Source organism: Cannabis sativa, chromosome 6 (assembly GCF_029168945.1).
Source record: "Cannabis sativa cultivar Pink pepper isolate KNU-18-1 chromosome 6, ASM2916894v1, whole genome shotgun sequence".
In the NCBI taxonomy this organism is placed as follows: domain Eukaryota; kingdom Viridiplantae; phylum Streptophyta; class Magnoliopsida; order Rosales; family Cannabaceae; genus Cannabis; species Cannabis sativa.
Window position 1 is genome coordinate 71,683,461 of NC_083606.1, and position 25,556 is coordinate 71,709,016.

The 25,556-nt window shown below is 31.1% G+C and overlaps 3 protein-coding genes and 2 pseudogenes across 3 annotated transcripts; 1 reads left to right on the top strand and 4 right to left on the bottom strand.

The window, feature by feature from the left end:
• Positions 1–1,969: 1,969 nt before the first annotated feature.
• Positions 1,970–3,690, bottom strand: LOC133039408 (polyadenylate-binding protein 2-like). The gene is made up of 3 exons (XM_061118299.1): positions 3,192–3,690; positions 3,008–3,017; positions 1,970–2,814 (listed from the first exon to the last, which is right to left on the bottom strand). Exons 1-3 carry the CDS (start codon positions 3,688–3,690, stop codon positions 2,010–2,012), a joined length of 1,314 nt encoding a protein of 437 aa, XP_060974282.1. The 3' UTR covers positions 1,970–2,009.
• Positions 3,691–7,170: 3,480 nt separating this feature from the next.
• Positions 7,171–7,945, bottom strand: LOC133039409 (polyadenylate-binding protein 8-like). The gene is made up of 2 exons (XM_061118300.1): positions 7,690–7,945; positions 7,171–7,289 (listed from the first exon to the last, which is right to left on the bottom strand). The coding sequence occupies exons 1-2, from the start codon at positions 7,943–7,945 to the stop codon at positions 7,171–7,173; spliced, it is 375 nt and encodes a 124-aa protein (XP_060974283.1).
• A 5,983-nt stretch (positions 7,946–13,928) lies between these two features.
• On the bottom strand, positions 13,929–17,419 carry LOC115695515 (uncharacterized protein At5g01610-like; annotated as a pseudogene).
• Positions 17,420–20,427: 3,008 nt separating this feature from the next.
• On the bottom strand, positions 20,428–22,944 carry LOC133038924 (uncharacterized protein At5g01610-like; annotated as a pseudogene).
• An 833-nt stretch (positions 22,945–23,777) lies between these two features.
• On the top strand, positions 23,778–25,248 carry LOC133039410 (uncharacterized). Its single transcript, XM_061118301.1, has 2 exons — positions 23,778–24,901; positions 24,999–25,248. Exons 1-2 carry the CDS (start codon positions 23,778–23,780, stop codon positions 25,246–25,248), a joined length of 1,374 nt encoding a protein of 457 aa, XP_060974284.1.
• The last annotated feature ends 308 nt before the right edge of the window (positions 25,249–25,556 follow it).

Genomic DNA, 25,556 nt, shown 5'->3' on the forward strand with positions numbered 1-25,556 from the left:
TAATATTTGATTGTGCTAAAAGTGATTAGTAGTGCTTTGTACATTACAAAATATTTTATTAAATATTAAGACTCGTATAATTTAATTTAATAATTATTATAAAATATTGTTAATCATTCGTAAGACGTTACAAATTGTACTAAGAAAAAAATTTATAGATATGCATTATAGCAATGATTTATTATTATATTGATACCGAAGAGGCTAAATTGCTAAGTGAAATTCAAAGAAGATGTGATGATTGAGTTAAGCATGGACCATTTTTATTTTTATTTTTGAAAATAGCATTCATAAATAAAAGATAAACTTAAAGCACTTGGTCAATTTTATGTCTATTTTTTTGGGTTAATTTCTTCAAAAAAAATTCTTCTTTTTTTGTTCTAATTTGTTTTGTACATAAAACAGGGTTTGTGCATAACATAGTACAATAATATCAATTTATTTTCTAACTGCATTAGATGAATCAACAGTGTTGCCTATATTACATTGGAAGTGTCATATTGGTATGCCTTGTTGTGAAAATAATGAACCTACGTACCTACCCACACAACATGAAGTCAATGATTATTTTACTCATTCAATAATAGACAAGAAATTCCACACACAAATGTGTGTTTGGAATGATTATGGTGTTCAATGGTTCTTTCTTGGAAATTAGCCTGATGAATACATAAGCAGAAGTAACATTTAACACAATCCAAATTTTCTCTTCTCCATCAAATGCGTTTGGAATGATTATGGTGTTTAGTGGTTCTTCCTTAGAGATTGGCCTGAACAACAATACATAAGCATATCTCTATTTGAAACTTACCAAGCTACTCGAGATGTTTGCAGACGCAACAACACAGTCCCTTCTTTTCTCACTTCATTTCCTCAGTACAACAACATCCAACAAATCACATTTTCAATATAAACTGCTCTAAAGGTGTTTCTAGCACTACAAGAAATGTCACTTTTACCAACACAGTTCATTATTGTGTTGGTAAAAATAACTTTTACCAGCGCGTTTCGCAAACTGCACTGGCGAAGAGGTTAAAGTTTTACCAGCCTACATTTGCAGTGGCTAAAATCTAATTTTTACCAGCACATTTACGCACTGGGAAAAGTCATTTTTGCCAGCGCTTTTCATTTTATGCTAGCAAAAGTTCTAATATACCAACATTGATTTGCCAACCCCTTTTTGCTAACACATCACAACTAAATTCTATTTTACCAGCACAATGCCAACTTTTACCAGCACAGAAATGTGCTGGTAAAAGTGACATTTCTTGTAATGTAGACTACTAAAATATCAATACACACAACTTTCTTTGAAAAAGAAGAATCAATCCAAATAGTAATACTGTTATGATTTTTTTATTTTCAATTTCACGATGTTACTAATATTAATTTTAATATATTTTCTTAATAAGTTGTGTTTAATTTTTATTCTTTGAAATTTTATACAATATTTTATATAAATTTTCTTTTTTAAATTACTTTGATGCTTATTTTTCCTCTTACCACTATGTATTAAACATTGTTTATTTTTAACTTATAATATAACATTTATAAATTAAAATATACATAACTTAAAATAAAACTAAGCATATATATTTTGAGCATAACATTTATATAAACTAAAACTTAAAAGCTAAAAAAAAAATATAATTATAAACCTAGCAATAACAAAAACTACATATGAGATTTATTAGACCAAGATGAGTTCAAGACAAAAAAGAGGCATAGTGATAGCCATGGCTACCAATTAATTCACTAATAATCATATAGCACCAAAAGGAACTCCACCCATGTTGTAAGGAACTGGTACTGGTAGTATGCCTTCAAGAGCAGGGCTCGTTTAGAACGTCGTATTAAGTCGTATTGTATTGTATTATATTTTTATGGACACCTAAATATATAATATTTTAGTATATATTAAAGTTTAACATAATATTATATAAAAATATGATATATAATCTAATTCAATACAATAAATTATGACCTAATACGGTGTTCCAAACGAGCCATCAATGGAAAGATCGGCCAGGCATGTTACGACCAGGTGGGAAACGGTGGAAACCACGCCCCCTAGGAAGCATCTGTGGCAGCACAAATGAAGGGTGTGGTTGGACAATGGGCATATAAAAGTTTGGCCTCACCCCAGGAAGTAACTGTTGTTGGTACCCAAACCCGAGTTGGGGAGGAATCATAGGCATACAGGGGTTAACTGGTGGCACCATTGTTGGTGGACGCATTTGAGAGAATTGTGCCTGCAACCTTGCTCTTCTATCCTCTTTGCGTTGTGCAAGTGCTACATACAGTGGTTTGCTAACGACCATTTTACCGTTCATCTCCACAAGAGCTCGGGATGCTTCCTCAACAGTCGATAAAGCAACAAATCCAAATCCCATGCTAACACCATTAGGTTTACGCATGACCTTGCATGAAGTAATTGTACCAAACTCAAAGAACAATTCTTTCAATTTTTCATCAGTAACACTATCATCTAGATTTTTAACATATAGATTCATTCCTTTGTTTTTGTCAACATTCTGCTCAGCACCCAATTTTCTATTCTCTTTGCGAATAAAGGGTCCAACAAAAACTTGTTTGTCATTAAGTAGCATGCCATTGAGCTTCTCAATTGCACTTTGAGCAGCCTCTTTACTATCAAATTGAACAAAACCATATCCTTTGGATTGACCCGAAACATCATCAGTTGCTATTTTGCAAGATAAAATGTTACCAAATATTGAAAATTGTTGGATTTGAATCCAGTAACTATGATCTCTCTCTTTCTTGTTGACAATCGAAAACCAGTTCTTATGGCAGCTGTGCCATACACACACAAGAGCAGTACTTGTAATCTTAACAAGTAATGAATTAATGCTTTCTTTATTGATGAATAAGTGTGTTACATAACATGTCTACATTGTACAAGTAATTACCTATTTATAGGTATATTTGATAGGGTAGTAAAAGGCTTAGACTAAGTGTGACAGTTAAGTTAGTTAGACTAACTAACTTAACTGTCACTACAGTAAAAACCAAAAAAACAGTACAAATGTAAAAACTAATACAATGTGAAGTCAACACCTATATATCTACAATTCTCCACCTTGGCTTCAATTGTATGTAGGAGTTTAACACTATTAGAAAGCATAGCAGATCCTAAACACTTCAATTCGAGATCTGCAACAAATTGAGACAATGCTGAAATTTGTCTCTTGGTAAAGCTTTTGTAAGCATGTCAGAGGGATTGTCTTTGGTATGGACCTTCAGAAGCTTGACTTTTCCATCTGATATGGTGTTTCGAATGAAATGGAACCTCACATCAATGTGTTTGGTTCGTTCATGAAACACTTGATTCTTGCTGAGATGTAGAGCACTCTGGCTGTCACAGAAGATCTCAACAGTTTCATGTTGAATTCCGAGTTCCCTGGTGATGCCTTTCATCCACAAAGCTTCCTTGACTGCCTCAGTACATGCTATATACTCAGCTTCAGTTGTTGAGAGAGCAACAATAGACTGAAGATTTGCCTTCCAGCTAACTGTGTTATTGTTCATTTTGAATACATAACCAGTTTGAGATTTCCTGGAGTCCAAATCACCAGCAAAGTCAGAGTCTACAAACCCCACAACACCTGTATTTTCAGCATTTGGTCCATAGACAAGTCCTACTTCAGAAGTACCCTTTAAATATCTCATGATCCATTTGACAGCTTTCCAATGTTCAATACCAGGTTTTCCCATAAACTCCGTTTAACTACACTGACTGCATGACAGAGATCAGGCCTTGTGCAGACCATCAAATACATGATGCTTCCCACTACACTTGTGTATGGAACTTTTTCCATGTAATTTTCTTCTTCCTCTGTGCATGGAGATTGATCACTTGTCAATCTGAATTGTTGACTGATTGGGGTGCAGACTGGTTTTAAATCAGCAAATCCAAACTTGGATAAAATCTTTGAAGTGTATCCTTGCTGAGTTAATTTGATTCTCCTTTTGGTTCTATCTCTGACTATTTCAATTCCAAGAATCTTCCTTGCTGCCCCCAGATCTTTCATAGCAAATTCTTTGCTCAACAATCTCTTTATTTTGTCAATTTCAGTGCTACTCTTGCTTGCTATTAGCATGTCATCGACATATAGCAGCAAGAACACTGGTCCTTTTGTGTTTCTCACATAAACACAGCAATCATAGGCACTCCTTTTGAACCCAACTTTGGTGACAAACTCATCAAAACGTTTGTACCATTGCCTAGGTGATTGCTTCAAGCCATATAGAGATTTTTTCAATAAACAGACATGATCCTCCTTCCCTATTTCTTCAAAGCCTTCTGGTTGCTTCATGAAAATCTTTTCTTCTAAATCTCCATGTAGGAATGCAGTTTTCACATCTAATTGCTCAAGTTCTAAGTCATCACTTGCTACTAGGCTCAACAGCAACCTAATAGATGTATGTTTTACAACAGGAGAAAAAATCTCATTATAGTCTATACCTTCTCTTTGAGAGTACCCCTTTGCTACAAGTCTGGCCTTGAATCTAGCTTGTGTCACTCCTTCAATTCCTTCTTTGTATTTTAGTACCCATTTGCATCCCACTACTTTCATACCAGCAAGCTTTCTGATCAGAATCCATGTCTGATTTCTTTTAAGTGATGTCATTTCATCTTCCATGGCTTGATTCCACTCATGCTTGTATGCTGAATTCATAGCCTCTCTATAGTTCAGAGGTTCATCTACTGCAACAATAGACAGAGCATAGTGAACCAGGTCTGCAAAGCCAAATCTACTTGGTGGCTTGATGGCTCTTCTTTTCCTATCTCTCACCAATTGATAGTCCTGACCCTCTTCTTCATCATTATCAGCATCATCATCATCTTCAATTATATCTTCATTAACCTCAGTTGCTCCTTGTTCTTGAATCTCTCTCTGGTTCTGTGTTTGATCACTTCTAAGCTCCACCTCAAACTGGCTATCCATATTCTGTTCAGGTTCAGAAGAGATTGGTACATCTTGCTGAGTTTTGAGAGTATCCCTATACACCCTGTTTTCATCAAAAGTAACATCCCTACTGATAAAATACTTTTGATGATCTCCACTCTCAATACTCCACATTTTGTATCCTTTAACTCCCTCGGGATAGCCCAGAAAAATGCATTTTCTGGCTCTTGGTTCGAGTTTATCTTGCCTCACATGAGCAAATGCTACACAACCAAATACCCTCAGGTGTTCATACTTTGCATCTCTTCCAGTCCATGCCTCAATTGGTGTTTTGAAACCTATTGCAGAACAGGGACAGTGATTTATTAAGTAGCAGTCATTGAAACAAACTTCACCGAAATTCTTTGGTAAACCTGAGTGAATCAGTAGACACCTGACCCTTTCTAGAATAGTTCTATTCATTCTTTCTGCCAAACCATTTTGTTGTGGTGTTCTTGGCACTGTCTTGTGTCTACTAATTCCAACCTTTTTGCAAAAATCAGTAAAGGCATCTGAGCAATACTCTAATCCATTGTCAGTTCTAAGTTTCTTAATTTTCTTACCAGTTTGATTCTCAATCATTGTTTTCCATTCTATGAAAATTTTCAAAGCCAAGTCTTTGGTTTTCAATATATGGACCCAAACAAATCTTGAGAAGTCATCTATAAGGGTAAGAAAATACCTGGCACCACCTCTAGAGACTGTTCTTGAAGGCCCCCATAGATCTGAGTGAATGTAGCTGAGAATACCCTTTGAAACATGCTTCCCAGTTCCAAATTTTATCCTTGTAGCCTTTCCAAGTACACATTGCTCACAGAACTCTAAATCCATGATTTTGTCCTTCCCAAACACACCTTTCTTGCTGAGAATCTTGAGTCCACCATTGCTGATATGCCCAAGCCTCTTGTGCCAGATTTCTGTCTTCTTTTTCCCTTCATCTTCTGCTACATTTGCTTGATTTACCAAGGTACTCCCAAGTAAAACATAAATGCCATTTTCTTTTGAACCCTTCATTACTAGCATTGACCCTTTGATAATCTTCATTATGCCATTCTCAATTTTCACAGAATGTCCTTCTTGATCCAACATAGCTACTGAGATTAAGTTCCTTTTTATTTCTGGAACATGTCTGACATGCTTTAGCTCTGCAACTCCTCCACCTTTCAATTGCAATTTGACAGTGCCTATACCAGTTATGGGGCATGATCTGTTGTCACCAAGCCTGACCATACCACCATTGATCTGTTTGTAATTACTGAACTGAGACTGTTCTGGGCAGATGTGAAAAGAACACCCAGAATCGAGTACCCAGTCAGTTCTTGAACTTTCCTTAGACACTACCAACACCCCTGCACTACCATATCCATCACTATCACAATCAGAAACTAAATCAACATCACCAGATGACTGTTTCTGGTTATAATTCTTAAGAACAGGGCAGTCTTTCCTTAGGTGTGTGGTTTTGTTGCAGACAAAGCATTTTCTTTTAAATTTTGAGTCTGATTTTCCTTGATTCTTCCCTGTGTGTTCTTTGTTTCCCTTCTTGAAATTCTTTCCTCGAACAAACAGTCCATCACCATTGCTATCAACCTTCTGCTCTGACTTCTTCTTTAATTCTTTAGACATTAGAGCATTTTGAACCTCTTCTAGAGTCAATGACTCCTTGCCATACATCATAGTATCCACAAAGTGTTCATAGGTTTCTGTAGGAAGAGAGTTCAAAACTATAATAGCTTGGTCTTCATCTTCTACCTTTATTCCAATGTTTTCGAGATCAAGAATGATCTTGTTGAAATCATCAAGATGATCTTCAACATTTTTCCCAGTCAACATCTTGAAAGAGTACAATTTCTGCTTCAAGAACAGTCTATTTGCTAAAGACTTTGTCATGTAGAGACTTTCCAGTTTTGACCATATCCCAGAAGCTGTCTTCTCCTTCGACACCTCACGCAGAACCTTATCCCCCAAACTCAGAATTATAGCACTGTGAGCTTTGTCGAGCATCTCCACCTTCTCTTTCTCTGTCAAATTCCCTGGTAAGTTCTCTTCTCCTAGCAAAGCTCCCTGGATCCCTTGCTGAACCAGCATTGCTCTCATCTTTACCCTCCATAGACCAAAATCGTTCTTTCCAGTAAACTTTTCAAGATCATACTTCGCACTGCCCATTTTCTTGGATGTTCACCAGGTTCTTGAACTGAGATCAAGACGATCTTCTTCGAACTTCCTCTCCAATGCTCTGATACCAATTGTTGGATTTGAATCCAGTAACTATGATCTCTCTCTTTCTTGTTGACAATCGAAAACCAGTTCTTATGGCAGCTGTGCCATACACACACAAGAGCAGTACTTGTAATCTTAACAAGTAATGAATTAATGCTTTCTTTATTGATGAATAAGTGTGTTACATAACATGTCTACATTGTACAAGTAATTACCTATTTATAGGTATATTTGATAGGGTAGTAAAAGGCTTAGACTAAGTGTGACAGTTAAGTTAGTTAGACTAACTAACTTAACTGTCACTACAGTAAAAACCAAAAAAACAGTACAAATGTAAAAACTAATACAATGTGAAGTCAACACCTATATATCTACAAAAATGTTTCGTATAAAGCTTTGCTGTCAATTCCTTTATCCAAGTTCTTAACAAATATATTTGCAATTCCACTCTTTCGAATACTCGGGTCCCGATAAGAATACATTATCCTAATTGGCTTACCATTAACAGTAGAAAAATTCATCAAATTCAATGCCCGAGAAGCTTCTTGAGGATTACTAAAATTCACATAACCATAACCAAGGGACAGATGTGAGATCAGATCCCTGCAGACCCGAACTGAAACGACGTAACCCATTTGGCTAAATATCTCAAAAAGATCGGCTTCGTTGATGGAGGCATCAAGATCGCCAACATATAAAGATGTCATTGTCACACCATTTTGAGTAGGAACCTCAACTTGATCAACCTGAGCCATTTTGAGGATATATAGAAAGATGAGAATGATGAGTTTTGACTACACCAAAGATCAGAGAGATTAAGAGAGATATGGTGGAGAATAAATTCGACTGATACTAAAATGAGAATGAGATTGAAAACGTTATTGTACACTTATATATATATATATATATATATATATATAGTAATAATATCCCTTTTAACTTATAATCACACTAGGATTAGATGTAATCTTTTTTATGTAAATATTTTTGTAAAAGATATAACTAACTCATTAACTGTAATTAATAATAATAATAATCGTATTAGGATATATAAGATATAATTTTTGTATTTTAATAATATATACTAGGGCACGTGGCAAACGAGTTAAGAAATTAATTAAAATCTAAATGTTTTTTTTTTTAATTTGATAAAATAAGGAACAAGTAAAAAAAAAAAAAAAAACTTATAATTGCAAACTAAATATAATTGATTGGAAGAAGAAAAGACATGAAAAGAAACCGTCGAGAACGAGACTTCCGATGGGTACATATGGACGGTTGAGATCAGTTCCGCATTCGTGGCAATTGTAGATTAAAGCTAATATTGATTAGTGTGTTTGGTTAGTGAGAAAATAAAAATAGTTTCTTTAGTTTTGAATAAGAAGAAAAGCTAAGTGAAGACTCTTATATCATTGTAAATCTTATATCATAATATATTTTTGCAAATGGTATATATATTTTTGTTTATATATCTTAATATATCTTATATCATTGTAGGTGTGAAAATGAACAATTTCACTTTATTGATCTAAAAAATTCAGATATTATTTATGTTTGAATATATAAAATGTATGACATGGCATGTATTTTTTTTTAGATAACAAAGGCTATTATATTAAAACAAGAGTTGCAACAATGGAGTTAGAAGAAATCACCTGATTGGCTCCTTTGTGATTGAAGAATCTGGATCTAGCTTATCTGTTCACTCGATTAACCCTGAGGAGGAGAATGTCAAATCTCCTCCACAGGCGACATGAGAGGTGTTGCTTGGAACTATAGAGGGTTGGGGCAGACCTCTACAGTTCAGGAGCTGAAGTCCCTGCTCAGATCGCGCTCTCCGGATTTTGTGTTTTTGACTGAGCTCAAGGTGGATGCCAATCCCCTGAGGCACATACTTCTCTCTTGCCTAGTCCTTCGCCGCCTATGAAGGATAGCTGGACGCCTCCACCTCTGGACTGGATAAAATTAAATTGTGATGTTCGCGTGGGTTTGGAGAGTATGTGCACGAGTTGTGGCCGGGAATCATCTAGGAAGGGTGGTTTCTATTCATACGTCCCGATTGGATTTCTCGGAAGCTCTTTGTGGAGAAGCGGCAGCCTGTTGCTTAGCGGTGTCGGTTGCCTTAGATTTGAAGTATAATTATGTAATTGTGGAGAGTGACTCGAGACTAGTAATCAACGCTCTCAATGGGAAGGTGTCCCATTGGGCACTTGAGAACTATGTCTCATTTTGTTCTAAGTCTTCTCCTTCTTTAATATGTTGTAATTTTTCTAATATTAGTAGGACATGTAACTATGCGGCACACAATGTCGCTAAGTGGGCTTTTACCCACCAAGTGTATGGATCGGTCCCGATCAATTCGTTCCGAAAATATTTTATGTAATGACCGTGAGGTCTAGTTTTATTCAATATAACTTTACGCTTATTTTCAAAAAAAAAAAAAGAGTTATAATACAATAGATATAAGTGGAGGGGGAAGTTCTTCTGCAATCAGCATTCACCGAAAGAGCATAATTAGCTAGCCTATAAGCAGCAGTATTCGCAGATCTATTAAAATGAGATATCTCCACTCCTGGAAAATTGGACACTAACTGTGAAATGTTTGGTAACAAATAATGAAAATTAGAGACAACAGTTTGATGTGACTTCAATTCGTTAAAAAAAAATAATTTAGAGAATAATACATATGAAAAAAAAAAATTTAAATTTGTTAAAAGAAAGAAAGAGTTAGTATTTTTTATTTTTTATAAGATAAAATAGTACATATATATTAGAAAAAATAATTTAAAAAAAATGCATAATCGTGCATATTATTTAGTAAAAAATATAAAAAATTAATAAAATAGTCTAAAAATAAATAAAATAAACAAGTAAATGAGATGACGTATTTTAATTATTAATAAAAAGTAAAAAAGATATAATTGTAACTATACTTAAACATACCTTAAAAAGTTAAATATGTCACTCATTTATAAAGAGAGTGCAATATAGACTATAGAGTGCCCTTAACATTCCTCTTTTAATCAATTGTCTTTATTTCACATGGGTCCCTAAGTGTGTATCATATTTGTGTGTGATTTATGTGTACACATATCATTATTTATTGCACAAAATATGTTAACTTTAGAGAAAAAAAAAATTAACAATGAAAAAAAAAAAACCCCCCATATATAAATAAAGTTAACAAGATTTCTAAGAACAAATATCGCTGAAATAGTTACCAGAGTAGACATCGTCACCAAAAAAATCGATGGAGCATACATCATCCCTGAAATTTGTTAATGTCGCTGAATTTTTTTCAAAAATACTGTGTACTGTGTTAAGTTTTCACTATTATTTTACGGTTGTTTTTTAGTTATTCCAATCGTTGTTTTTAGTTATTCGTTTTGTGTTCCACTTTTGTTTTTATAAAAACACAGTATTTTCGAAAAAAAATTCCGTGTGACAGTATTTTTGTAAAAATTAACCAAAATTTTAGTAATTTTTGTAAGTTTTTCTTTTATTTTTAAATCCTTACAGATAGAGTATTTTTTGAAATCCCCACAATAGAAGAGTCCAAAATGTATATTACATTAAAAAAAAAATAAATAAATAAATATATATTGTTAAGAGTTCCTGAAGTGTTCATGCTTGACCTTAATTTCATTTTAATATTTAGGTTTACAATGGTTTTTTTTCTTCTTATTATTACCTTTAGTTTGTTATTTATTTATTTTTATATTAATTATTATTTGTACTTTAGTTAATTTTTTAACCATGTTATTTATTTTTTTAAGGGCCCCACGTATTTTTTAAATTGAAATTAATTTGTTTTTTTTTTAAAAAAAAAAAAAAGACATTATTTAAATTTAAAACTTTTGAAACACGTAATAATTTTTAAAAAGATTATATAATCCTAATATTTTTAGAACTTAAAATAGATATTTATTGTTTATATAGAACATTTTCATTTTCATTTTCTATACCTAATCATATAATAGTGATCACAAAACCTCATCTTTACAAAATTTTGCAAATGGTATTTTATTTCCTTATTCCTTCTTTAATTAATTATTATTATTATTATTATTATTATTATTATTATTATTATTATTATTATTATTTCAGTTCATTTCGTTAGTTTGTTTTTTGATTTTATATTACTTGTTAGTTTTATCCACGTGCGCTTAGTTGTAAGTTATTATTTATTTTTTTAATAGATAATATCTAATAATATCCTAATCCTAATAGTATAACTTTAAAGTTTATATATATAAGTAATTATAACGTTTTCAATTTCATTTTCACACTCAAAAAATTAATTCTCTTGCTCTTAATCTCTTCTCTTTTTCGGCCTATACTAACAATTCATCATCTTAGTCCATTACAAGATTTGCAAATGGTATATATATTTTTCCAAATCAATTATTATTTCTGTTTTCTTTTTTGAAAAATTATTTCTGTTTATTAATATACTAATTTAATTTGGATTTTAGATGGATAAAGACATGTGGGACTTCCAACTCCCTCAATGGACAAGAATATTTAACACAATATAATCAATGTGTGTTAGATCAACATTTCAAGATATATTATGAAGATGAAAATGAAAATATAATCAAAGTTGGTGGTAGATTGAGTGACAAAAATTTCGAACAAGAACTCTACACTCCTAAGCTTTCTGATTATTTGCCTAAGCAAAATAAAATCGAAGAGGTATATACATTTACACTTATAAAATAAACACATAAAAGTTATAATTTATTGCATTGATGTTCTTACTTTATAATTATAATATGCATGAAACAGCAATATGTTGATGTTGAAGCGAAATTAGAGTCTACAAAACGAAAAATCCACAACAATTACCAAAAAATAGAGCAAAAGAACCATACAACGACAAAACTTTCTGAAGAAAAAGATTTTTCTAAAAAAATCAAGGCACTGGAAAACAACAAGGCCGATGATCACTTGTGTGACAAAAAGTCCCAAACAGTAGAATCAAACACCCAAAAGCTTCTTGACCATCTCCCTAAGAACAAACTCGAAAAGGTATATTATATTTATACATTAGACAAACACATAAATTATAATTTGGTGCATTTAAATCTCTTTTTTTTTATATTGATGTTCTTACTTTATAATTATAATATGAATGAAGCAGCAAAGTGTTGACTTTGAAGCAAAACTTGAGTCTACAAAACGAAAACTCCACAACAGTTACCAAAAAATAGAGCAAAAGAAGCATAAATCGATAAAACTTTCTGAGGTAAATGATTTTTCCAAAAAAATCATGGTACCAGAAAGTAACAAGGCTCGTGAGCACTTGTGTGACAAAAGGTCCCAAGCAATAGAACCAAACACCCAAAAGTTTCTTGATCATCTCCCTAAGAACAAACCCGAAAAGGTATATTATATTTACACTAATTAGACAAACACATAAATAATAATTTACTGGATTCATATTTTTTTTACATTAATGTTCTTACTCTATAATTATAATATGCACGGAAGAGCAACAAAGTATTAATCTTGAAGCGAAACTAGAGTCTACAAAACAAAAACTCCACGACAGTTATCAAAAAATTGAAAAAAAGAAACACCAATCGATCCTACTTTCTGAGGTGAAAGATTACTCCAAAAAGATTGAGGTACCAAAGATTATCAGAAGTTCCTTGCAAGTAAAACAAAAGACTCTCAAACTTCCTAATTACGTGCCTAAGCAAGATAAATCCGAAAAGGTACATATATTTATATTTATTAGCCAAAGAATTGAAAGTTATAAGTTATTCCATTAATGTTCTCACTATATGATTATAATTTGCATGAAACAGCAAAGTGTTGAGGATGAGACAAAACTAGAGTCCACAAAAAGGAAACAAATGGAGCAAAAAAAGCATATAATATGCATGAAACAACAAAATATTGACCTTGAAACAAAATTAGAGTCTACAAAACAGAAACTCCACAACAGTTACCAAAAAATAGAGCAAAAGAAGCATAAGATAATTCAACTTCTTGAGGTAAAAGATTTGCCCAGGACAACAGAGGTACAAATTTAATTCAACTTGTACAATTTCATTACTAATGCTTTCTTACTTGATAAAATCAATACATTAATACTTATTATTATTTTTTTGATTCAGACTAAGAGGCGATGCTTGTGGCATAGACGTTAAATGAACAAAGTGATAATTTTGCAAATGATTGGTGGTTTGAGTGGGTGCCAACCTAGTTGGTATGTACTCAAATCATCCAACAAAATCAAAGGATGCTACAATTTCATGTATATAATTATTTCACAAATGAAGACTCTATAATTCTTACTTCATGTATGTATCCAATTTCAAAATATGTTTATATTATAGACAGAAGAACAATTATTCTTATAATGCAATACAAAATTATTTCACATATTTACTATTACTAATCAATTTACCTTTAAATTTTCAAGGCCTAAATTATTTAGAAACTAAGATATTCTTGGAAATGTGGATGTGGATTATAAGTATTATTATGTTTTTATATTTGTGCTTCAAATTAATGAATAGAGTCATAAAATATGTATTGACAAAGAATATAAAAGTATCAAAGCTAACCTTAATTAGCCAATGATAATGACTAAATCCCATAACAAGAAGCTTTTGACATTAGTTGCTAAACAAAAGTTAAAAAAAACAAACACCAAAACAAATTTGATAATTTTGGTATTATATGGAGCCAAGTTGATGACACCAACAAATAGTTACCACCTAAAACAAAAACTACTATCTTTTATCTATCTTAAGAGTCAGAAATCTTCTATCCTAACACCATTACTGGCAACTAGATAAGCATCCTTGGACCTAGATTTCTTGACTCCAGCAGTGAACCATACCTTATCGGATTTGGAACTTTCAACTGCCACACAAGTGACCTTAACCCAAACTAGCACTTGTTTTCATTCCCTCAATTCCTGTTAGCTTTCCCCTTAGCAGTATCGCTTTCACTCGGTTTGCATACCTTATTACAGATGAATCCTTGAAGCTAACTTCGCACGGTGATGGCAAATATACACGATCAGCCTCGCCTTTGTTTCATCAAATTCGTAACAGGTTATGTTCTGAGGAAAGAGTCCTGGGGGTAAGTTGTACTCTCGGAGGAGATCTGGCAAGGTTTTTGGTGGTGACCCTACAACAATATCATCAATGTGAATTATAGGGTATGATCTAGACACCATTACCATTTTCAATATATCATTTCAGAGAGATTAATTAACATTAAAAATACCTTTGAGTTTGTTGAAAATCCACTTTGCTTTCTCCTCAACTGTACTTGACAAAGTCTGAAAACCAAACCAAAACAAAGAAAATCTTTAGTGTCTGCAGGTGGACGGTTGAGATCAGTTCCGCATTCGTGGCAATTGTAGATTAAAGCCAATATTGATTAGTGTGTTTGGTTACTGAGAAAATAAAAATAGTTTCTTTAGTTTTGAATAAGAAGAAAAACTAAGTGAAGACACTTATATCATTGTAAATCTTATATCATAATATATTTTTGCAAATGGTATATATATTTTTGTTTATATATCTTAATATATCTTATATCATTGTAGGTGTGAAAATGAACAATTTCACTTTATTGATCTAAAAAATTCAGATATTATTTATGTTTGAATATATAAAATGTATGGCATGGCATGTATTTTTTTTTAGATAATAAAGGCTATTATATTAAAACAAGAGTTATAATACAATAGATATAAGTGGAGGGGGAAGTTCCTCCAACCATGAGCAATCAGCATTCACCGAAAGAGCATACTTAGCTAGCCTATGAGCAGCAGTATTCGCAGATCTATTAAAATGAGATATCTGCACTCCTGGGAAATTGGACACTAACTGTGAAATGTTTGGTAACAAATAATCAAAATTAGAGATAGCAGTTTAATGTGACTTCAATTCGTTAAAAAAAATAATTTAGAGAATAATACAATATGAAAAAAAAAATGATTTAAAATTTGTTAAAAGAAAGAAACAGTTAGTATTTTTCAGTTTTTATAAGATAAAATAGTACATATATATTAGAAAAAAGAATTTAAAAAAAATACATAGTCGTGCATATTATTTAATAAAAAAAAATAAAAAATTAATAAAATAGTCTAAAATAAATAAAATAAACAAGTAAATGAGATAACGCATTTTAATTAGGGAAAAAAATAGAAAAATACAAAAAAGAAAAAAAATTACAAAAATACTTTGGGCCGGCCCATTAAACATTTATACAGTCCACATATAAATATTTACAAAAATACCACATGCACTAAGTCTTCAGCTGTACAGAGCGAACCATGAAGGTGAAAATACAGCGATCGTTTCAAAACTGCAAAACAACCAAAATGAAACCAAAACGATAAAAATACAACTATTAATTCTGGCGAAATAAACTGGAAAAGAAGACCTGCAATGATCTAAACAGAAAATGACGAAAAAAATCAGAAAAACTGTGAAGAAACTGAAATTACACATTTGTTTTCTGTTTTATTCGATCAAAATAACTCCCCCTAATATCGAAATCTATATTCATGAAATGTAGATCTGTAACAAACAGATCTGAAGCTCCCACCAAATCTAAAACAATGTATGATGTGAAAATTTTTAAAAAAACCTCATAAATAATACATGTACGTTATATACAGTTGCATTTTGATTGATTACTGGTTTCCAATATAAATATATTTTTTTAGAAACACAATAAGAAGAGTAAATTCGAATTAAGGTACAACCAGTTACGTATAAGTCTGTTTATTTTTTGTTTTGGTTGCCTTATAGTTGCATTATCGTTTTATTATAGTTTATATATTATGCATGAATTTAATTTGACGGGGACCAAAAAATAGTAGTTATAATGAAATAGTTGCATATTACTTTTATAATGAAATAACATATGCAAGTAGCAAAACTATAATAAAACTACTAAACAATTGTATACAAACTAAAATACAGGAAAAACTCTTTGAACATCAACATCCATGATAAATCTCATTGTTACCCATTGATGATATAAAAATGGACAAGAAACAACTAGACAAAAAACATATTTAAAAAAAATACATACAGAAGGTGTTTACACTATTAAAAAACTATTACAAAATGAGAAATAATTAAATGAAGAAACTGAAATGAAAAACAATAAAACATCTGAAAAAACAAAAACAGAAAAAACAAAAAAACAAAAAAACAAAAAAAAAACAGAAATTAAGACTAAACAAACGAAAATGAAAAACTCATAAAAAGAACAAATAAATTAAACTAAAAAATAGAAGCCCTAAAAAACTAAACAAAACTAAAAGAAATGTTAAAATGAAAAACCTAAAATAGTAAAATCGATAAACACGAAACACAATAATGTCAAATATGAAAAAAATTTCAAAAAGGGGGGAAACGAAAAAGAAACCGAAAACAAACCTGAGATCGAAGACCAGCTCCATCTTAATCATTTTTTGAGCATCATCTTGATGAATTTTTTCCTGAGCATCATCTTAATCATTACAGTTATGGGATTCGGTAACGGGAGTTGAAAAAAAATTAAAGAACAAAAAGAAGAGGGAAATCGAGTTGGGATCGTGGAGGGGGAAGTGTTTAGCTATGGAGGTTAATATTTAAAAAAAAAAATTGAAAAGAAATGAAAAATAAAAAGAAAAAAGAAGAGAAAAAAAAAAAAAGAGAGAAATGATATATAGAAAGATTGATGTGGTACATCAATCTCACGTGTCAATCAAGAAAGCATTTATTGTGTGTGCATGTGGTACAAATGTAAAAAATTAAAAGAAAATGGTATAAATGTTTGGGTAACCGTGTAGTGGTTTTTTGGTAATAAAATTAATATTTTGTATTTTTAATGTAAAAATTTCTTTTAATTATTAATAAAAAGTAAAAAGGATATAACTGTAACTATACTTAAACATACCTTAAAAAGTTGCATGTCACTCATTTATAAAGAGAGTGCAATATAGAGTGCCCTTAGCATTCCTCTTTTAATCAATTGTCTTTATTTCACATGGGTCCCTAAGTGTGTATCATATTTGTGTGTGATTTATGTGTACACATATCATTCTTTATTGCACAAAATATGTTAACTTTAGAGAAAAAAAAATTAACAATGGAAAAAAAAAACCATATATAAATAAAGTTAACAAGATTTTTAAGAACAAATATCGCTGAAATAGTTACCAGAGCAGACATCGTCACCAAAAAAATCGATGGAGCAGCCATCATCCCTGAAATTTGTTAATGTCGTTGACTTTTCTTCAAAAATACTGTGTCATGTGTTAAGTTTTTTCACTATTGTTTTACGGTTATTTTTTAGTTATTCCACTGTTGTTTTTGGTTATTCTGTTTTGTATTCCACTTGTTTTTATAAAAATACAATATTTTTCGAAAAGATTTCCGTGTGACAGTATTTTTGTAAAAATTAACCAAAATTTTAGTATTTTTTGTAAGTTTTTCTTTATTTTTAAATCCTTACAGATAGAGTATTTTTTGAAATCCCCACAATAGAAGAGTCCAAAATGTATATTACATTAAAAAAAATAAATAAATAAATAAATAAATATATATTGTTAAGAGTTCCTGAAGTGTTCATGCTTGACCTTAATTTCATTTTAATATTTAGGTTTACAATGGTTTTTTTTCTTCTTATTATTACCTTTAGTTAGTTATTTATTTATTTTTATATTAATTATTATTTGTACTTTAGTTAATTTTTTAACCATGTTATTTATTTTTTTAAGGGCCCCACGTATTTTTTAAATTGAAATTAATTTGTTTTTTTTTTTTTAAAAAAAAAAAAAAGACATTATTTAAATTTAAAACTTTTGAAACACGTAATAATTTTTAAAAAGATTATATAATCCTAATATTTTTAGAACTTAAAATAGATATTTATTGTTTATATAGAACATTTTCATTTTCATTTTCTATACCTAATCATATAATAGTGATCACAACACCTCATCTTTACAAAATTTTGCAAATGGTATTTTATTTCCTTATTCCTTCTTTAATTAATTATTATTATTATTATTATTATTATTATTATTATTATTATTTCCATTAATTTCATTAGTTTGTTTTTTGATTTTATATTATCCATGTGCGCTTAGTTGTAAGTTATTATTTATTTTTTTTGATAGATAATATCTAATAATATCCTAATCCTAATAGTATAACTTTAACGTTTATATATATATATATAAGTAATTCTAATAGTACATATAACGTTTTCAATTTCATTTTCACACTCAAAAAATTAATTACTCTCTCTTACTCTTAATCTCTTCTCTTTTTCGGCCTATACTAACAATTCATCATCTTAGTCCATTACAAGATTTGCAAATGGTATATATATTTTTCCAAATTAATTATTATTTCTGTTTTCTTTTTTGAAAAATTATTTCTGTTTATTAATATACTAATTTAATTTGGATTTTAGATGGATAAAGACATGATACATAGCTTAACTTCCATATTTAATGGAATTGAGGAGAGTGATGACAATGATATCATGGGACTTCCAACTCCCTCAATGGACGAAGAATATTTAACACAATATAATCAATGTGTGTTAGATCAACATTTCAAGATATATTATGAAGATGAAAATGAAAATATAATCAAAGTTGGTGGTAGATTGAGTGACAAAAATTTCGAACAAGAACTCTACACTCCTAAGCTTTCTGATTATTTGCCTAAGCAAAATAAAATCGAAGAGGTATATACATTTACACTTATAAAATAAACACATAAAAGTTATAATTTATTACATTGATGTTCTTACTTTATAATTATAATATGCATGAAACAGCGATATGTTGATGTTGAAGCGAAATTAGAGTCTACAAAACGAAAACTCCACAACAATTACCAAAAAATAGAGCAAAAGAAGCATAAATCGATAAAACTTTCTGAGGTAAATGATTTTTCCAAAAAAATCAAGGTACCAGAAAGTAACAAGGCTCGTGAGCACTTGTGTGACAAAAGGTCCCAAGCAATAGAACCAAACACCCAAAAGTTTCTTGATCATCTCCCTAAGAACAAACCCGAAAAGGTATATTATATTTACACTAATTAGACAAGCACATAAATTATAATTTATTGCATTCATATTTTTTTTTACATTAATGTTCTTACTCTATAATTATAATATGCACGGAACAGCAACAAAGTATTAATCTTGAAGCGAAACTAGAGTCTACAAAACAAAAACTCCACGACAGTTATCAAAAAATTGAAAAAAAGAAACACCAATCAATCCTACTTTCTGAGGTGAAAGATTACTCCAAAAAGATTGAGGTACCAAAGATTATCAGAAGTTCCTTGCAAGTAAAACAAAAGACTCTCAAACTTCCTGATTATGTGCCTAAGCAAGATAAATCCGAAAAGGTACATATATTTATATTTATTAGCCAAAGAATTGAAAGTTATAAGTTATTCCATTAATGTTCTTACTATATGATTATAATTTGCATGAAACAGCAAAGTGTTGAGGATGAGACAAAACTAGAGTCCACAAAAAGGAAACAAATGGAGCAAATGAAGCCTATAATATGCATGAAACAACAAAATATTGACCTTGAAACTAAACTAGAGTTTACAAAACAAAAACTCCACAACAGTTACCAAAAAATAGAGCAAAAGAAGCATAAGATAATTAAACTTCTTGAGGTAAAAGATTTGCCCAGGATAACAAAGGTACAAATTTTATTCAACTTGTACAATTTCATTACTAATGCTTTCTTACTTGATAAAATCAATACATTAATACTTATTATTATTTTTTTGATTCAGACTAAGAGACGATGCTCGTGGCATAGACGTTAAATGAACAAAGTGATAATTTTGCAAATGATTGGTGGTTTGAGTGGGTGCCAACCTAGTTGGTATGTACTCAAATCATCCAACAAAATCAAAGGATGGTACAATTTCATATATATAATTATTTCACAAATGAAGACTCTATAATTCTTACTTCATGTATGTATCCAATTTCAAAATATGTTTATATCATAGACAGAAGAACAATTATTCTTATAATGCAATACAAAATTATTTGACATATTTACTATTACTAATCAATTTACCTTTAAATTTTCAAGGCCTAAATTATTTAGAAACTAAGATATTCTTGGAAATGTGGATGTGGATCATAAGTATTATTATGTTTTTATATTTGTGCTTCAAATTAATGGATAGAGTCATAAAATATGTATTGACAAAGAATATAAAAGTATCAAAGCTAACCTTAATTAGCCAATGATAATGACTAAATCCCATAACAAGAAGCTTTTGACATTAATTGCTAAACAAAAGTAAAAAAAAACAAACACCAAAACAAATTTGATAATTTTGGTATTATATGTAGCCAAGTTGATGACACCAACAAATAGTTAGCACCTAAAACAAAAACTACTATCTTTTATCTTTCTTAAGAGTCAGAAATCTTCTATCCTAACACCATTACTGGCAACTAGATAAGCATCCTTGGACCTAGATTTCTTGACTCCAGCAGTGAACCATACCTTATCGGATTTGGAACTTTCAACTGCCACACAAGTGACCTTAACCCAAACTAGCACCTTTGTTTTCATTCCCTCAATTCCCGTTAGCTTTCCCCTTAGCGGTATCGCTTTCACTCGGTTTGCATACCTTATTACGGATGAATCCTTGAAGCTAACTTCGCACGGTGATGGCAAATACACGATCAGCCTCGCCTTTGTTTCATCAAATTCGTAACGAGGTTATGTTACGAGGAAAGAGTCCTGGGGGTAAGTTGTACTCTCGGAGGAGATCTGGCAAGGTTTTTGGTGGTGACCCTACAACAATATCATCAATGTGAATTATAGGGTATGATCTAGACACCATTACCATTTTCAAGATATCATTTCAGAGAGATTAATTAACATAAAAAATACCTTTGAGTTTGTTGAAAATCCACTTTGCTTTCTCCTCAACTGTACTTGACAAAGTCTGAAAACCAAACCAAAACAAAGAAAATCTTTAGTGTCTGCAGGTGGATATCTTGTAAGACAGTTTAGATTCATTTCTTAATTGCCATTCAAACCAATTTCTATAAGGGTTGTTACAATTTCTTGGTAGAAAACTAACTCTTAGCTCTAAAACTATATTAGTCATTTTCACTGAAAACAGCATAATATGCTCTCATCACATCTCATCTCATCTGGATTAAATTTAAACAGAGTTCTCTTCCTTTCCTTAAGCTTTTTCTCCATAATGAAATGAATCATCTAAGCATAAAACCATCAAATGAGAATCTGAACACAAAATCCCCAGGTGAATTTTACTAATGAACCCCATTTATTTAATGCCAATTGTAGTTGTAGACTCAATCACTCAGTCATATCCCAAAATGTTCACAACAACAAACCTAAAAAAGCCATCATCTTTTCCAAAATCAAATCTTTAAATTCCCAAAATCTTCACAGAAAAACAGCAATATAAAGGGAATTTCCACACTTTGAAGGAAACAATGATAATACAAAATGGGTACTAATCAAATAAACCCACATTACCAAAACAATAAAGTGAATCACAAATAGAAAAAGCATAACAAAAGATTGAAGTAAAAGGAAAGAAGCCCAAGAAAAAAGAAAGTAAAGAAAAGGCATTTACTTTGAATACTAACACAAAAAATGAAAATGAAAATGAAAAAAAGAGAAAACCCCATTACTATTTAGTACTACTCTACTCACAGTGATTTCCTCAGAGATATTAGAGAGTTCTTCCTTTGCTTTCTTTGAAATCCATAAGCTTCCAACTTTTAAGCTACCCACTTTTGTCAGAGCCTTCTCCATTCTTCTCTTTCTCTCTCTCTCTCTCTCTCTAAAGCTTTACTCACTCATTAATCAGAGATAGAAAGAAGAAGAAGAATCAACAAAAATGGTTGTGTGTGTACTGTGTAGTGTGAAAAAGTGGCGCTTTTAGACTTTGGTTTAAAGAAGTGAACAAGGGTATTTTGGTAATTTCATAACCATATATTCTTTCTTTCTGGTGCTCATTCGCTATAAATGTGCTGTACTCTGCATGGTGAGAAAGGCTCATTGCTGATTGAGCCTTAATCTAGTTAAATTATGTGTCATTTAACAAGTACACTCTCAACAAGAAAATTATTATTAAAATCTCTGACTACTTTAACCCCATAATATAATTTATTATAACTTTATGTCTTATTATTCCCAAACAAAACAAAAGGGTACAATGAAATTCAAACAAGCAAAGCTACTTAAGAATCTATGAAGACTTTATTGCACAAATTTAAACTTGACTTGCTATTTTAAGAGTTAGATGGTCAGAGCTTTTAAAATCAAACATAGTGTACCAAGAGAAAAGCCACAAATTTCATAATTTTTTTAATCTAATTTGAAGCCTAAAAATATTTAATATCACCTTAAATTCATATATAATATTCAAAATCTGAATGATATGTATGAATCTCTACATAGCTGAAACAGAACTAATAATATAGTAATTAAAGTTGATTCAATTCTCAATTTTGTTAGAAGCTACATGAAAATAAAAACACCCAAATAAAATATCAACTGAAAGTGTTAATCCTATTCTTTCAATCTCTTTATTGATTGCAAGTGTGTGTAGCTGTTTCTACATATAACCACAACTATTCCTAATATCACACAAATATATTCGAATTGGGCAAAGATTGTTAATGTATATTACCTAAAATTATAGCCTAAATTCAGTCATTCTATCAAATTCAGCCATGGAAATACCTGCAATTGACGATCAATAGCCACAGACCCCTTTTGCTCTAGCAATAACAATATCAATCATAGGTTTTGTGGATTTAAGAGTCATATCTGTTGCAAAGGAGAAAAAGGTTTCACCTTTTTCCATCTGAAAGATAAGCATCAGATAGATAGAACAATGCCCATAAGATTTACAAGAATTTTTAACGCTGCAAGGAAAGAGAGAAATTTCAAAACAAAAAAAGGCAAACCTAATTGATCCCCTAGTGATAAATTTCAACAATCATCTTAATCACTTTAAACACAGAGACCTTCTTAATCTTCTTGGATTGGGGCTTTATTCCTGATTCAGGTAGGTCGATTTGCTTTCTGGGTCTCTGATTTCGACTCCAAATTCCGACATTTTGCTGAACCACAAAATGTTTTCATCCGAAGCTTTACAAACCAGAGCAGAGCAGAGCAGAGCAGAGGAAGAATAAGATTAAAAAACCAGAGGTGGAATTTGATTGTTTTTTTGAAATAAAAGATAAAATAGAAATATTTATGAAAATAAAGAATTATATAAGTGAAAATGTTTTAGACAAAACGTAAAAATTATAAAATCAAATAAATTTCAATTTTAAATTTAAACAACTCTACACGTGTATAAAATTTAGAATTTAATTATAATAAGAATAGAATTAGGATTATATAATATCTTAACTAGGTAGGTATAGAATTAGGATTTGTGTACCTATATAAATAGATGACACCAAAACATACTTTTGAAAGTAAATTGAGTTGAGTTGTATTACCTACAATATTAATTTACAATTAATATTAAATCATACTCAAAACTAAACCTACTCACAATGGATGATATTGTCACAACTGAGATCTCTTTTGATGCAAATTTCAATGATGGTTCTACTAATTGGATACCTAATCACATCTTTACTCACCCAAATTTCAATTGGAAGGATGTTGATTTGGGTGACTTAGATGAGTTCCAATTCCTGGAAAATCAACAACAACAAGATCATTCCGATGACGCTAATGAAATAATTATTCAAGATGATGGCATAGCCTTAGATGATATCCCTAAGGAATTCTTCGAACCTAATCAACAAGTTGAACATGATCACGAGACAAAGAAGAATAGTAGTTCTTCCAGTGATCTTCAAACAAGCATCACAAAAGAATTATTAGAAATGAAATCCTCTCCTATCGAAAATGAACAACAACAAGATCAATCCAATGAAGTTCGTCAGATAATTATTCAAGATGATGGCATAGGCCTCGATGATCTCCCAGAGGAATTCTTCAAACCTAATCAAGAAGTTGAACCTGCTCATGAGACAAAGACAAATAGTAGTTCTTTGACTGATCTTCAAAGAAGCATTATAAAAGAATTATTAGAAATCATATCGTCTCCTATTGAAAATAAACAACAACAAGATCAATCTAATGAACCTGATAAAATAATTATTCAAGATGATGGCATAGGCCTCGATGATCTCCCTGAGGAATTCTTCAAACCTAATCAAGAAGTTAAACCTAATCATGAGATAAAGGCGAGTAGTAGTTCTTGGAGTGATACCTCGACTACTAACACCAACAACTACCAAGGTTTCTACACATCTCATCTAGTGCCTGAAATGAACAAGCCTTATTATTTGAACATGAGTAGTGAGAGTGGTAATTGGGACCAAAGTAATGATTACAACCAACAACCCTACCAATTTTGTTATACACCTCAATTAGTACCTAAACTTACTTATCCTACTGATTATTATTTGGATTATAGTAGTGAGAGTGGTTGGGACCAAAGTAACAACAAGCAAGATGCACAAATGGTAACGACAACACATACATTTCCTATTCTCACTCACACTCCTGCGCCGGCTATAGAATATCAACAACAAGAAACTCTTTCAACTCGCAAACGAAAATCAACCTCTTCAAACCATGGTCGTTGGACTGTAAAAGAACACATGTAAGTAGTTATACACCTAAAATACTATATTATTGTTATTTACTTCTTAAACATGTATTATCAAAAACTAATAATGCTTAGTGTTTTATATTTGTAGGATTTTTTTACAAGGGATGAGTAAGTTTGGTTCTGGTAATTGGACAGAAATATCTACTTTACTTGGTGGTACAAGAACTCCAGTCCAAGTGGCTAGCCATGCTCAAAAATATTTTAATAAAATGGAGAAAGAAAAACAAATTGCAGAGACAACCTCTGAGAATAAAAAGAAGAAATTAAATAAGAGTATAAATGATATAAGATTAAGAGAAGATGGAACATTTTGTTTTCCAAACTCATTTCAAAACTGATTGTTTGATGAGGTACTGGCTCTAACCTAAATTGTCCAAATATTTTTTTAGTCACATGTTACCTAAATTTGATGAGGTGTCTATAAAACTATTTTTTTTTTTTTTAAAAAAATAATTTTATTATTTTTCTTTTTCTTTTTTCTTCTCTTTGAGGGGTAGGGAGTCTCATTGCAAGGTTCTTTGGGTTGATGTTGGCCAAAAACAGACGATCTGAATGGAGCTTCGGCACCGCGCGTGGAAGAGAACTAGATGGAGAGAGAGTGGGGGAGAAAGAGAAACATAGTTTTCTTTTAAATTTCTTAGTATTT

Excerpts from the sequence above, each read along its gene's own strand:
- LOC133039408 (XM_061118299.1), bottom strand. The coding sequence starts at position 3,690 with ATGAGATATTTAAAGGGTACTTCTGAAGTAGGACTTGTCTATGGACCA.
- LOC133039409 (XM_061118300.1), bottom strand. The coding sequence starts at position 7,945 with ATGGCTCAGGTTGATCAAGTTGAGGTTCCTACTCAAAATGGTGTGACA. Across the intron at positions 7,290-7,689 it reads GAATTTTTCTACTGTTAATG|CTGCCATAAGAACTGGTTTT; the intron begins GTAAGCCAATTA and ends TGTATGGCACAG.
- LOC133039410 (XM_061118301.1), top strand. The coding sequence starts at position 23,778 with ATGGATGATATTGTCACAACTGAGATCTCTTTTGATGCAAATTTCAAT. Across the intron at positions 24,902-24,998 it reads TGGACTGTAAAAGAACACAT|GATTTTTTTACAAGGGATGA; the intron begins GTAAGTAGTTAT and ends TTATATTTGTAG.